A 15,613-nucleotide genomic window follows, 5' to 3' on the forward strand; every position below is an offset into this window, starting at 1 on the left:
GCTCGACTGGCAAGGGAGTCTTAAATGGTGCTCTTTCAGAAGATAGACTGGCATCTGCAGGGCTTTAGCTCACACACACACACACACACACACACACACACATACACTCACACTCACACAGGGGAGCGCCAGTCCTTATGTGTGCACACTTGAGACCTGATGTGATATTACACAGTATATAATAATGTAACTTCTGCTTTAAAGAGCTCTCAGGCACTGCACCTTATAGTAGCACCAGTCCTCCAGTCTCATATTTTCCCAGAATGCCAGTGTGCTAAATGTTAACTGTAGTCTCTGGACCATGTAGCCCTCAAGGGCGTTTTCCACCTATGAAAGAGGGCATAAAGACATGGAGAAAAGTAACATGTCAGGATGTGGGGACGGATGGTGCTGCTTTGTGACTCCCTGAGGGCTGAGATGGGACATCTTACTGTGTATAAATAAGCATTATCATCTACACTGTGGGATTTATAGCCTAGGAGCCCAAAGTTTTAGGAATTAGGACACTGTGTGTTTGTTTGTGTGTGTGTGTGTGTGTGTGTGTGTGTGTGTGTGTGTGTGTGTGAGAGAGAGAGAGAGAGAGAGGGAGAGATAGAGAGAGAGAGAGAGCGAGAGCGAGAGAGAGCAGACATTGTAACTCAAGGCAACAGGGTGCTGTAGCAGCAGCAGTGTTTTCTTTCCATGGATTGAAAGGGGGGGGAAATCTTCTTCGGCGTCGCCTGCATCCAAATGGAGCCGGCTGGGACAGAATAAGGCTGGGTTAACACACTCATCTGTAACCAACACTTGACTTTGCGAGGAGGGGTGCTTATCCTCGAGCCCGAGAAGCAAGGCATCATCCCTGAGATTTTTCCAGAGCCTCCACAAAGGCTCATACAGGTGACAAAGTGTGTCCCTTTGCAACTTCACTGCACCCGTCCGCCCGTGTTGACGCGCTCTCAGTGCGTTTTGTCCAGCGGCAGTGCGCTGCGTGAGACCCGCCGCTCTTGCTTTGACGTGACATTTTGCTTGCGCTGCGTGCCGTGCCTATGTGGCCACATATGACGCATTTGCGCCTTTAGCTGTTTTTCCAAACGCAGTTTTTTGGGAGCTCGACTGTTGTCGGACAAGTTTCCGTGCTGATTGGTAGGTTAGTCATGTCCGCCTGGGTTCACTTGCGCGTTGCTCCGTAGCGCCACACAGCCAGGCTCGGTGCAGAAGTTGGTTGGGAATAATAATAATAACTGTGCGGAGCGCAGAGGAGGGAAAGAAGAGGTGACAGCGGCGTCCAGGGGCTGAATTTACTACCAGCATCATCAGCATCTCTGTGTTGGGGATCAAAACTGCGGGGGACTGCTGCTGCTCACTCTTCCTCCTCTACATACTTCCAGTTTTGTGCAGAAGCCAGCCAGTGAATTTCTGCTCCTGCAACCACAGCTGCGTAAACTTGGCCAGATCTGGTGACATTGTAGCCTGTGTGTTTGTGCGCGTGTGTTGATCACCCCTTGATGGATATGCGGCTCACCGAGGTAATTTGAAGAACAAGGGGGGGTGGGAGGGGGGTTACTATCAGTCCCTCTCCTATTATAACCTCAAAATGGATGCCGACGACAGGCTGTGGAGACGCCACTGGATTAGTCACTCTTCCACTGATCTGCTTGACATCTGAGCGGCACGAGCGTTCAAAGTTTGGATAATCTAAAAGGTTGAAGGTGTAGGATGCAGTCTGGAGTGAAGACGCTCTCCGCAGGTGGAGGTGCGTCACTCTGCTGCCTGCTGCTCCTCTGGCTCATCTACTCCCATCTGCTCAGAGAGGGTAAGGACACTTACAGCTATTTATTACTTTGTCAGCAGCACTACTGTCTCTAAGGGATGCAGCTGCTCATGGTGTGCCCAGATCCTGGGATCCTGAAGAAAAACCCCTATCATGTTCAATAAAACAGCCCTACAGGGACTTGTAAAGTGTCTGTGTTCACCACTGGTCAATATATGATGACCTTTTGGTATTTTTGTATTCTAATTTGGTATCTTTATAGTAATATTCCTGCAGGAAGTATATGATACTGAGCAGCCAGTGTATAGTGACATTACTGGACCTAACAACCTTTTTTATTTTGTCTGGTAGTGCTATAATATTCCCAAGAGCTTGTGTTATATTGCAGTGAACATATTTTCATAATAACATTCCTATTGGACAAGTTTAAACTTTGTATCTGGACATTTCTTCAGTTTCTCCACACTGTAACCTTGTTGCCAAACTACTGTAACCTCATACTTTGCTTTATTCTGATGCTGCAACAGTAGGCTCTTTGACACGTTGTGGAGGGATAATTTGGTGAAACCATAATTAAACAGCTCAATTTGTTTTAATTCCTGGTGCAGACAGCAAATGGCCTGACTTGTACCCTCAGAGCTCTATAATTTCATTCAGGTTAAGGCTATATCCATCCACACCATGCTTTCCTCTTGAATAATACATACGCTGGTGCAATTACACCTTCACCCCGACAGAGAATAGAAAGCAAAAGGATGTTTCTCTGCACTTCACTGGCTGCCGTCCACGACAAAACATTGGGATTGCAGTGCTGTCAAAGACACAGAGAACAGGCTTAAAGCACTGGAACTTGTTGGGAGATGTTGAACACTAAGTTTGCAGATTAGATCTTTTAATCAAGCATTGGCTAGCAGCATAATTACCGCTATGGAGGAGGGATAGTGCCTACATCAATGTCTTTGGCAGCTTGCTGGGAACAAAAGTAGACACTGATGTGAAAAATGAACTGTCTGTGTGCTGAAATGTGCTGCCTTTGTCTCTAATTTGCAGAATTTTCTCCCAAAATGCTGCTGTCACCAGTCTCTTATTGCCACCTCTGAACCTTCTCTCAAGCTTCTGCATATTATCTGAGGAGCCACAGCCCCCCCACCTCCCCCTCAGCCATCTATTATTGACTCGTTTTCATCTGAAAATGATCTCATTAGCGTGTTATTGTACAAAATCGTTCAATCAATCTCTCCTGAACTTTACTACCCTTGATATATTCCTAGAGTAAATAGAGTCTCCTGGGTTGTGCCTAATAGTTAAAACCTCTGGATATGATTTGAGCCTTGACATTTTCTGTATGTCGCTCACTCCTCTTTCCAGCTCTGAGCTGAATTTTAAGAATGAAGCGTGTAGTATCTTTTAATCCATATTTATAATCTTCATATCCTACCAAAATCCTCCTTTGAAATTGGCTATTTTGACCAATCAGTTTTAAAAGTAGCTCTGATCACCGCTGTTTTTTTTATAGTTTCATCAGCTAGTGGTAACCTCAGTTTACGGTATTTTTTTATGTTGGTTTTTGACTAAGTACTAATGGTAGAGTCAAAGCACCCCTCACTTTCCACAACTGAATACCTGCTCTCTACGACTTCCACCCCCACGGCACCCGAGGGTCCTGGAAGCAGAGATGAGTGTGGGTGAACTAGTGGGCAGAGAGGTGAAGCCTTGTGGTGGTAAGAGGCTGCGTCGTCTCCACCCTCTCCGTAGCTCATCTGTCATGGCGGCCAGGACAGGAAATCAAAGCACAGCAGCCCTGTGTGCGCACGCCATTGGGCCAGCGCCCGCCACGATGAATGGCCTGTCAACCGCTTTCTACATTGCCACTTTATTCAACAATAAATTTGGAAATGTCTGGATTTCCTCACTGGACCACATTCCGGTTCAGTGGTGCAGTCAGAGAGCAGTGGCAACTCCTCTCTGCTTTGTCAACCACAAACCTTTGGGGTTGGTGTGTGTGCGTGTGTGTGTGTGTGTGTGTGTGTGTGTGTGTGTGTGTGTGTGTGTGTGTGTGTGTGTGTGTGTGAGTGAGTGAATAGGAGGGGGGATTCGTTTTGAGGTCGGAGCATTTTTAACCACATTTGTAAATTGAAGGTGGACAGACAGCTGGCCTTTGCTCTAACTCAGCGTGCAGAATTCTAATGCTATGAGCCAATGTTTCATCTTAAAGTGGAAACATGAAAAGTCCTTTGAAATAACGTGATTAAATGAAATCATTGTACATCTTAGAAAGTGGCAACGCTAAGGCAAGAACTCATTGCTGTGGTGTTTTTACACCACACTGTCCAAAGATCATCTGTCAATCCAACAATTTGTACAGTAGTACAACTACAAATTACTGTTTGAAATGTTTTTGGCAACAAATCTACAGAGAATTATCACCCAACTCTGCAGCTCTCAGATGTTTTAAAGACCCCCTCCAATGACAATCATTTTTTTTACCATGTTAACATGACCATGGAGTGTTTTTCGTATGCTACAAGACATATCAGGAGCGAAATAAGCAGTCAACATCATGGCTGAGCATTTCCGCTTTGAACCTGCAGTGTACCAAGGACAGTCTCCAAAACATGGATACAGTCAGGCAGGATTTCCTGCGTCAAAAATCTAAGGAACCAATCATTTATAATTAAAGATAATTATATGCAGGGTCTTCCTCCTCGGGTTTCCCCGACAGCTGATCTGCATGGAAGAGTAGCAACTCGTCAAGTTGAAAAGTCGAGTCCGGCATATTGCTGTTTAGCCGAGTGTCTGTCAGGAGAAAACACACAACAGTTCCTCGTCTCCTGATGAAGATCCATGTTATCGAGTGAGCGAACGTTGACCAGAAAGAGCGATGGAATGGCTGGCCTGGTTGCGTTAGCTTTTAGCTTGGCTAACAGACCGGCCTGCTTATCCCTCCTCTCCTCAGGAGCTGCAGTCTGCTGAGCGCTGCTCTAAGCTTTGGTGGAAGTGAGGAGGACAAGTTGTTGATAATATTCAGAAGTTCAGTTGGGCTGTACCTTCTTGGAGTTGCACCGGTCATGCTATCTGCACACTTACTCACGTTAAGAGAAGAGACGCTAACACTCTTTACACCATAACCAGGAGCCAGAGAAGCTGCTGCACTGCTGCGCGCCACCATGAATATATTTGCATATTCATAGATTCTGGACTTTTCAATGAGGGAGAAGAAGTAGACGTCATTTTAAGGATTTTAAAGTGGTACTTTTTTGCGGAAAAACTATATCAGACACACGTTATTGTTCCAAGCAGAGTATCTTTATACGTCTTAATAGATGTCTAGAGAGGACCTTTTAGCCTGTTTTATCCCTGGGACACACTGGATGCGTGAGCAGCGCGTGTGCGTCGCGGAACCTCTTGCTTTTCATTTCGGCGCCCATGTTAACAGGTTAGAGCAGCCACACTGCCTGCATGAGACGCGCGAGGCTGCTGCGTCGCTTCATCTAGAGATTCGAGGTCTCGCCTATTTTCGCTGCATGACGCCCAGGCGTTAGGCCATTGTTTTGTTTTTTCCTGCCTGCCTCACTTTGAGCAACAGTAGGCAGCTGTTTTCAGTAAAAATATTCAGATAATATTCGATTGTTGACTGCCATAGCTGGTGAAAAAACTGAAAGCTGAAGAGCCAGGTATTTTTCTCAAGGACTAACAGAGACTAAAAGAGCATAAAGGAGAGTGAACATTGGACAGAAACACAACTCCAAGTGTTGCTCTGTCTGCTGGATGTGTAAATAAGTAATTGTTTGCCAGCACATTATCCATAACAAGGTTCTAAGTTGGTAACATGTCAGATGTTACAGATGTTATGTTTTCAGTGTGTTCCACTGCCCCTAAATGGCCAAAAAATTAAATTAAATTTTTGATAAAATGCAGCTTTAAATTTTTGGTGGTTGGCACACTTTTCTTTTTTTGCTCAGCATTCACTCCTCATGCCAGTTCTTCCTCTGATATTCCAGATCATTCAGAACCAAATTAAAGATCACTTCCCATGGTGCAAAACAGGCTGATTTACAATGTGGGATAAGGCAGAGATTATTAAAATAACAAGTTAAATTGGACAAACCAAATGACTGATATTCATCTACAGATCTACAACCTAAACTCAGTGTCAAATGTGTGCAACAGGCAGTAATGCTGCTTTTTACAGCACATGTCACATGTCATAATTAACAAGTCACTTTGATTTGTTTGAATAATCCAATCGGGGCTTCTGAACGCAAATAACAGTGTCCTGGAGCTGAGGAGCAGAGACAACACTCCATTCTGTTATCCCGCTCTGCAGGATAAGCTGTCGATGGCAATGACAGCGCACATTTTATGAGATACGACTACAGGCTATGTCACTAAATTTCGAAATGACTCACTGTGGTTTAACAATCAGTACAGAGCTGCTCCATTGATGACCGACTCACACAGTCAGTCCACTCTGCGTTGTGGACTGCAATGTGTCTCTGATGTTTCCTGTCCAAATGTCATTCACAAACCAGACTTGATGATATCCTGGTGAATTATTCCGAATGCTATCATGGTTGCTTTTTCCATTTTTAACAAATCACCTCCTGTGTCAGAGACAGCTAGTTTCATGGGGCACCAGAATGATGAATTTAAAAATCTTTAGTTGGTATTCTCTTTTAACTCGGGGAGCAGGGCCTCTCCATCCAAGCATTAAACTAATCAGAGTAGCAAAGAATTACTGACTTTTTGAAGTGAAAAGGATGATTTCCATTCCAGTCTTCTTCAAGGCGGCATTAAGCATGCAAAGAGAGACCCGCTTTGATTATGACCTTGGCTGTAAATTGTAAGCAAATCATCGAGGCCTGCTTCTATAGGCGGAGGAGCTGTAAAAGTATGAGCGTCTTTATGGAACAAAATGAAAAGAATTTTTACAGCTAAATCAATTTGGCACCACACAAAGCTCATATTTCATAGCTCCCTGAATATGAATTCTTTCTAGCCATCAGCTTTGACCTCCCTTGTGGTTGAGTGTAGTGCACTGCTCAGTGTATTTCTGCATTGTTATTTTCTCTGCGGAAAGCTCTGGGCTTGAAACTGCTCCATCATTGGCAGAGTGGTGCAAATGATTTGAGTTATGTTCCTTCTGTCTTGTGTCCTATTCTATTTTCCGCCTGATGCCGTGATCATATTTTCTGAGAGGGTTATGCTTGAATATTAAAGCTGCAGTTCATGCAATCACGCATTACTGTACAGTACTTATGGGGGCATAATAGTCTTCTGATGCTCACCGTTTTCTCTGTGTTTGCATTAAAGAAGGAGGGAATCCTGGAGGGCTATCTCAGTGAAATTTGAAGTGAGTCACTGTGGCTTTACAGTCCTCTCTGCATTACATTCAGCATAGCTACTGTTATCTTTTACAAGGCATATTGTACATTCCCTCTTTATGCCTCAAGCCTGTATTCACCCACAACCAAATGTCTGAGTGTACTCTACATTGTAATATCACTGCAGCCTGGACTGTGCTGCATCACTGCAACAATTCAAGTCACAAACCTATCAGAAGCCACCTCCATCATGTGTACTGTACAAGACATGTAGCAGACCAGACCTAAATTACAGTGTCAGTCCTAGCAGAGGATGTATGTAAGGGGAATATTTTCTATTTTCTATTTTAAAGCTGCCCTCGGCAATGTCACACAATAGCAGCTCTGAATGACAGAGTGGTAACTCTATGAAAAACTGAATTGCAAAGACATACAAGTCCTATAAAGTGATGTTAGCAAACTCCATGCAGCGCGCCCCTGCTTTCCAGTGAGAAATGAAACAATCTAACAATGTTGAGTCCGGCTTTCTCCCGAGGGTGCGCTATCCTACTGCTGCTACGAGAAGTTTCAATTTGTCATTCCCTGTGGGTGGAGAAGTGTACACACCTGACACGAGAATTAAATTTGGGCAAATAGAGCACATCTCCAGCATCTCAGTTGGTGGGGGTGGAGTGCTTTTCTCTCTTTGGCTGCAGCCGCACCGGGTGCTCGTGATTGCATAAAAATTATGCTTGGTGCAGCTTTAAAAATTCCCACATTCAAAAACAGTTCAGGTACGCATTTGTGAATATGAAGAGCTTTTTAGAGCAGAAACTCCAACCTGTGTTGTCATCAGGATGTGAGAGGAGGAACTGCTCTGCAAAACAATAAATGGTAGACTGACTGTGTGCCAACACAGTGCTTATATTACTGCTTGAAGATAAGTGAGCTTCATCCTGTAATAGCATAACAGACCCCCAACTCACCCCGGCTGCTCTCTCACTTCCCTTTACTGTTTGCTCCTGATTCATTTCTGTCAGCTTCAGATTAAATTGCATACTTAGGTACCATTACAGGTCCTCCGACTTCAGCAGAGAGTTGTTCGCTTGCATAAATATTGATCGCACTGCTGTAGAGTATTCAAATAGCATGTGAAATCAAGCGGTGGTATTCCCTTTAAACCAAGCACATTAATATAAAGCGCATGTTTTTGCTCCAGTGCTCCGCTGCCCCACTTGTTTAGCAGCAGAAGATCACGGCGGCGTCAGGAAGCGTATAGCATGGGGTCAGTCAAACATCTGCCTCTCTCACCTGGTGTTCTATTACATGCTACCTACTGTGCGGCACGCGTCAAATGGTGTTAAGGTAATGAGATGCACTTGGCTGTGGCTGCCTTGACTAGCATATGCTCAGTTGAATAAGATTGCTGTTTGATGTCACCCTGAGTTGTTACTAACAGACAGAGCTGTGAGATGAGAACGGGCATGAAGGGGAGATTAGATCTTAGTGCTGCAGTCAAAATCAGGGCTGCAGTGGAGGGTAAATCCTGGATTGAGTTCATTAGCCGCCTATTTAGGTAACAACACTGTGAATAACAGCATTATGTCAAAGTAAGTCATTTTGATAGTTGATTACTGTTTAAGTTGTCTATCAGCAAAAAATCCAAACAATGGGCTTCATGCCAGAACATTTTCATGTTTTTGTCCTAAACATCTCCATTAGGTTTTCTCATACGAGTGTTTCAAGCTGAATACTGCAAATTACTCTTTGAAGTTGATGAATGTCACCTGGTCATGAGTGGGTGCACGATTTTGAGATTTTATCATTAGAATAATCAACCCCCCTCTAAATCCCCCTAAAATGTTTAATTTTAAAATATAATAAACTTAGCAGTGTCAGTGCTTGTAACAGGGGACCAGAAAACAAAAAATATCACTACAGCTGTCGACACATTTCATCACAGAGCTACTGTGTACTGTGACTGGAATAAAGAAGGAACTGTTTGACATGTAGGCTACATGGGAGACGTGACATAGATGGACAAGAGAATACATTCCGTTACAGGTGCAACCCTGTCTCCTAGAAATCACGTTCATATACTATTAAATTGTTTTCCCAATTTCAGAGTTGACAGTTGATGCTACTGTCAGATGTTACACAGAGGATGTTCACCTGGAGAGATTTTTCTAGCAACTACTGATTTGTATAAACTGTCATGTCAAAACACTCATGCCAATAAAGAAACATTGTAGAACCTCTCAGTAAATTGGCAAGCGTTGATGCACATCACACTGATGCGCTGAACAGAATATTCATTTTAGATTAAGTGTATTTATTTATTTATTTGAGTTGAGTGGGTTTCTGCCAAAGAGAAAGTTCCATGCATGAGAAAATAGCTGAATGCGATGCATTCTCTCCATCCATTAATCGTACGGTTGGCTCCTCCCGTCCACATGCTGAAGTGTCCTTGAGCAAAACACTGAACCCCATATTGCACCTTACATGGCAGCTCCACCATTGTGTGTGTGAATGTGACTCTTTGCTCAAATGAAAAAGCGCTGTATAAATGCAATGCATTTAAATCGTTTGGTAAATCTATAGCCAATAATAAAATAATCATTAGTCGCAGCCCTAAACATTAAGCTTTCAAAGGTAAAAGTATAAATCTGAGAAGTATGAGGAAGGGTGGATGGATGGGGGGGTGGGGTGGGGAGTCAATGCTCATTACATTTTAAAATTTGATAACTGCAGCCACTACAAATCAATTTCGACTGATTACCTGCGGCATTAATATTTATAACATCTCACACAATGTTTTAAATCTTCCATAGAAGATCAGTTGAATTCATATCTGATTTGATACATGTTAATATGATTGTCATGCTCTCTAAACTGGTGCTTTGTTGGCAGCTCCATTTTCATCCTTGAGAACAGCACTTCTATCAAGAAAGGAATATACAATGGAAAGAAGATAATCACTCAGACTTATTATTGTATGCCAGTGTAGTGATTAGAGTGTGATTGGCTCTCTCAGGGAAAACTAGTTAGATTCAATGCCAGGACGTTTAAGCCAAGCCAAGCCGGCACAGCATGGCTGTGCGCTATAGCTGGGTCTTTATAGGGAAATACAATACATATTGTCATGAATAATTAACTGCCCTAGCTTTACAAGAAGTGGGATTTTTAATAAATATGGTTCGAAACTATAGCTCGCAAAGACGCTCTTTGCAATAAAACATTGTAAAACCTCACTTCCATCTTTAGCAGCCCGCAAGTAATTACAATCTATAAAGGGAGATTGTTTTAATATGGAAATGGAATCTTTGTCATAGTTCATTCAGTGCAGCCTGTCATATAATTTTATGGCAAATTCCCTGAGGAGAAGCAGAGCCTTTCTTAACAGCTCCCAATCTGGTTTCAGTTGTACGGGAGTGGTGCAGAGCTGTGATTGCCTGTTAAATCTGATAAAGGTATTCTATCAATTTGGTCTAACTACCGATGTATCTGCACTGTCTTAATTGAAGAGACAAACAAGAAAATAGATAAGCTAGAATGAACTGAATGTTTTGTTGGTAATTACAACTCCGTCTAAATACGGAACAGTAACCAGTTGGAAGAGATTGTGTTGTTAACAGGAAAGACGAAAATTGGTTGTTTTATGTTTTTATGTTTTTTCTATATTCACCCTGCATTTTACCACGGTCTGGTAGTGTAATGTATCTAGAGTTTAATAACCTCATCATGCCACCCAGTTCTCAGTGCTGCTATGACGCACATTGAATCAGGGGAACATTGTGAAAGCGAGTGTGGACTCCTGGCAGCCTATTGCAGACAGAGATATTAAGATATTTGTGCTCCTGTGCTTTGCTGATGTGCAGTGTGTCTGATCAAGTGCTGATATGTGCAGCACAGATGCACATTTTTGCTCAAAGGTGTGTGTTTGAACCCCTGTTTGTGTGTGTATGGGCTGCCACTTTGCACTTGTGTAGTGTTGTGATTCAGAGATAAGGTCATCAGGCTGCCAGTCAGTGCAGAGAGCCAGTGTCTGTGCTCTGTATCGGCTTCCTGTAGCCCTCTAGATGTCATTTCTGACAGGATCCAGAGCCTGGACAAGAACGTGGCGCCATCCCTCACTCGGCACACTCCTCGCTGCCACAGCTGTATGCGCGTTTCATCGTATGAAATAGAGACGAGGCCAAGTGTCTCTGCTGAGTGACAGAAACCCCCTGTCACATGAATTAACTCGTGTACCTATGATGAAGCGCTGGCCCTAGCTAAGGGCACTTTACAAAGCGACCCCCGCCCACACACTACATAACTCTTCCCCCCCCTACTTGCTTTGCTATTCTCCTTCCTTCAGGCTTATTGCATGAAGCCCATTCATCTGTTTAGTGGTGAAACATGGCAGGGAGCACTGATATCTGATGGCACCTCTGTCCTCCAAGCACCCACCAAGCATACAGGGACTCGTCTCAGCAAAAAAAGAGCGGAGGGTGGGCTGAGTGGTGGTGGTGGGTAGTGGGTGGGTAATGGTGGGCAGCCTGGCTAATGCTATGAAATGAAATGTGCATAGCAGTTCTTCGTTGAGGTGATAGTGTTTTATGACTCTCAAGACTGCTCTAGGTAATAATTTTATATAAAAATACAACACCAATCTAATCAGCCTAACACACAAAGTGCAGCTGCATCTGAGAGCCCAACTACTCCTCCATAAACTATGATGCAGTAGATTTGTCCTGTTTGCCTGGCAAAAGTTTGGTGTCAACTATCGTTACTCAAAAAAACTCCACCAAAATAGTCTACCAACCTCTAAAGCTTGACTAGCAGCCCCTAGACGCTGCAGTGTTGAGATGGTGAAGTTGGAGGAAAACTCATGGTCGAAGATGAAAAGTGTTCATCTTATGGAGAGTGTTCAAAAAATATCATGACAATAAGATAATTTGATATTTCATGTGTAGAATTTGGAAAATTTGGGCTGATAGTGGTGCTGGAGAATGGTCGGGGGTTTGCCAACAACAACATTAGAATCCATCCTCCTATGACCGTGAATATTCATATAGACATTAGTATTATTCCAATAGCCGTTTTTAGGATAGCATGGCCCAAAGTGTTGGTCAAGGAGAAATTTGACCTGATTATGAAGCTAAATGAAAGGTCAAGGATCCACCATCTGGAGACTGTGAATATTGACAGCAAAGTTGGTTGAAATTCAGCCATTGCTTTTTGAGATACCTTCACAGGGGTCTAGAGTAAGACTGGATTACCGACCCCTGAAAGCTACAAGTTGACTGGGTGTCCCTTGATTTCTGGTCATTTGATTAATTGAATTTTTAGGGAATATCCATGGAAATCCAATATCAGCTGATATGATAGGGGCCTTAAAGTGACACCTGCATTATTATCATCATTTTTCTGTGTTGTTGAGGGACTGTTTGTCAAAACATGCATAAATGGTGGATATTCTTCAATAAATATGTGTTTAAACAAATTACCACAAACTAATTACCATGCAGTACACAGAGCTGGAAGAATGAGGGGCCGAGGTTCATTTTTGCCCCTTGGCCCATAAATACGTTAATGACCAGACATGGTGATGTTTCTGAAAGAAAGGTCACATGGTCACCATAAGATGTCTTCCTATTAGCTTCCTGGCAGCTTCTGAAACTTTGAAGCCTCAGCAACTCAGCTGAAGTAATTTTATGAACCATTTGTGTTGATCAACAACCCCTTCAACCTTTGCCATTATTACAGTCATTTCATGCAATAGAGCAGTTAACATCTCACTTAATGAAGCTTTAAGGGTGTTGGGAAGCGACTAGAAGCAGCAGTATAAAGGAGTGATGGTTGGTGAATGCCAGAGATTGACCTTACAGGAACTGCAGCACAGACTCTTCTCCAAACTACCTTCCCCCAGCTGATTTTATTTCAGTGTCAGCTTGAATGGCTTTCACTGGCAGCTTTCCATTCAATAAAGAAAAGAAGGAAGAAACTATGTTACTGTTTCCAGATCGTTACAGAGGTGAAGGAAACTTCTGAGCTTTACTGTCCAACCTGGAGCAGAGAGTTCTGTAAATTTCACATGCATTTATGTTACACTTATTTAGAAATGTGTTGAGTTCAAGCTGAGTCAGATTTGATTCACTCACACATATTAATATTATTCAGCTGCAGTTCAGCGGGTTATTGATTAATCTTTTAGTTCTCTCATTTGAGGCCACAACAAAATCTCACTTTGATTTTAAATGACAAAACCGATACGGTTAAATGTCATTTACTTATATTGAAATATTTTATTTTTTTCCAAATGTGTTTTTGAAAGCTGCAAACACCCTCAAGTAATTCACCGTGATTAAAGCTTGTTCATCTATAAAACACAAGACTGTTAACAGTTCATAATTCCCTCAAATATACCAGGAAGGCCTAAATAAAAGACAATTAAATGTGTTCCCTCAGGTTTCCAAATAATTTACCCAAACAAAACTGTTACCTCATCATTTAATGTTCAGTGAAACTGTCAGCTACAAAAGGCCGTGCACAGGGTTCATTTAATAAATCAAAACATTGAAAACATCATTGTTACTGCTCCTCTTTTATTTGCCCATGGCTGTTGGACAGATTTCAGTTGGACTCGTTTCTGCATGGAGGGAAGTGATCATCAGAGCCATACATGGGTGACTGTAGAGCTGCATTCATGGCCACAAAGCTCAATAAATTAATCTGTTGTTCTTATAAATTATTATATATTTAAATTTAAAGAATAAACTCCAAACACTTGTCGTTGTTACAAAATATGAAATAAATTCATTCAAACTAACTTAATATTTAAAATGAGATTAATTCCTGTTTGAATTGTGTGCATTTCATAGCACACGTTGACTAAAAAGTTTTAAAAGTGTTTCACGCTCCCTGACTTTCTGAGTAACTCTCCTAACATGACAATGTGAAGATGATGAAGAAAATTTGCACTTAGATGTTATCTTTATCAAGATAGAGATCTGTTTTTTTTCCCCCTTCCCAAGTTCTCCATTTGCAGTTGAAACATCCTTGTGAATTGTCAGTTTCTCCAGTTTGTTTAATTAATTTAGAGATCACATTTTGACAAACTTGAAACCTTGCTTAACCACAGTTCCCTGGCCTGGGAGTTATCCATCAATTTGTAATGCCTGGAGAACCCTGAAGTAATTCTCTGTGCTTGGATAGAAATGTAAGAATAGCACGCGTGTGCACATACACACACACACACACACACGCACGCACACACACACGCACACACACTGCAGATATTTCTGAGCAAGGTAATCATCACTTAAAGACATTCTGACCATTTGTCGTCTCAGTAGAGCTTAACTTGGCTTGAAAATTGGACTGTTGTCAGAGCGCAGTGCCCAGCAGCGACTGCCATGTCAACCAAATCACACATTATTTCAACCAAATGTCCGTGTTTCATTCACTAGTTCAGGAGTCAAATAAGAAATACAAAAATGTAATGTTCCATATTTCAAAACATGATTTCGTTCCCCCTGGATTAATGTTTAATTTAGATGTTATACTATTTTTTCCTGAAAAATGACTATACTGGTCTCAAACACTATCTTAGGGTATTGTAGTGGTGTTAGTAAAGGGTAAGTCCAAGCATAGCTCTATAGAACCGTGGCAACTAAAAAGAAACACCAGAGCTTAATGATTGTTGACATTTAAATTCTTAAAGTTAAACAAACATAACACTGAATATAATTTAAGTTTTAAAGATAATTAAATATAGAACTATCGAACTATCGTAAAGTTAGAATTACAATTTAAAATTGTCAATTTATCATCATTTAATGGGGAAAAATATATTGGTTTGCTGGTGTTGAGGTCTAAGGATGGTGAAGTTGATCTGTCTGTCCAGCACCAGGATAACCTGGAACCTACTGGCCAGGTTACCAAGATATTTGCCATATTCATTGTATTCAGAGGACGACCCCCCTGACCTTTCTGCTAGTGCCACCACCAAAAGTTCTGAGCATGTATTGGGCAGATTGCCATGAAATTTTCTGAGCACATTCATGCTTCACAGAGGATGACATCTTTTCCATTTTGGATACTCCACAACCCTGAGAACAAACTATCATCTGTGCACATAGGATATTTCCAACAAGTCCTCCAGACTTAACCCCTAAATATGTTGTTTGTCATTGCCTTCCAAAATGCATATAAAAATGGTTCATATGCCAGTTTTCTGATCAGCTATAGTTAATGTTTGGTTAGATCTAGGCACAAAAACTACTTGGATTGGAAACTAACATCAACACCGACGGGAAACGGTCTCTATTGTATTATTGTTGAGTTTTTGCTGCGCTGCAACAAACTCATGTTTCTGACTGACAAAAGCCTTTATTCACACGCCCATGTAAGGTCCTTGTCTGGTACACATAAACAGGTTGTTCAGGCATTTGAACAAACGACCAACGCAGCTGATTTTCTAGTGAGGACAGTCTCAATGTCTCATACTGTGCTGGGTTCATCTCTATGAAATTTTCTGAGCAAATTCATGCTTCCAATCTGAAAAACTCTT

At 42.1% G+C, this 15,613-nt stretch overlaps 1 protein-coding gene across 1 annotated transcript in view; it reads left to right on the forward strand.

Moving 5' to 3' along the window:
* Positions 1-638: 638 nt before the first annotated feature.
* The window catches only part of tafa5l (TAFA chemokine like family member 5, like), a 51,836-nt gene continuing 36,861 nt past the window's right edge, over positions 639-15,613 (forward strand). Inside the window, exon 1 of the mRNA XM_044350653.1 lies at positions 639-1,795. Within this exon, the coding sequence (XP_044206588.1) occupies positions 1,699-1,795 (97 nt within the window). The 5' untranslated portion in view covers positions 639-1,698. The remainder of the gene's footprint in view (positions 1,796-15,613) is intronic.

The sequence above is a fragment of the Thunnus albacares genome, chromosome 5 (assembly GCF_914725855.1).
Source record: "Thunnus albacares chromosome 5, fThuAlb1.1, whole genome shotgun sequence".
Lineage (NCBI taxonomy): Eukaryota > Metazoa > Chordata > Actinopteri > Scombriformes > Scombridae > Thunnus > Thunnus albacares.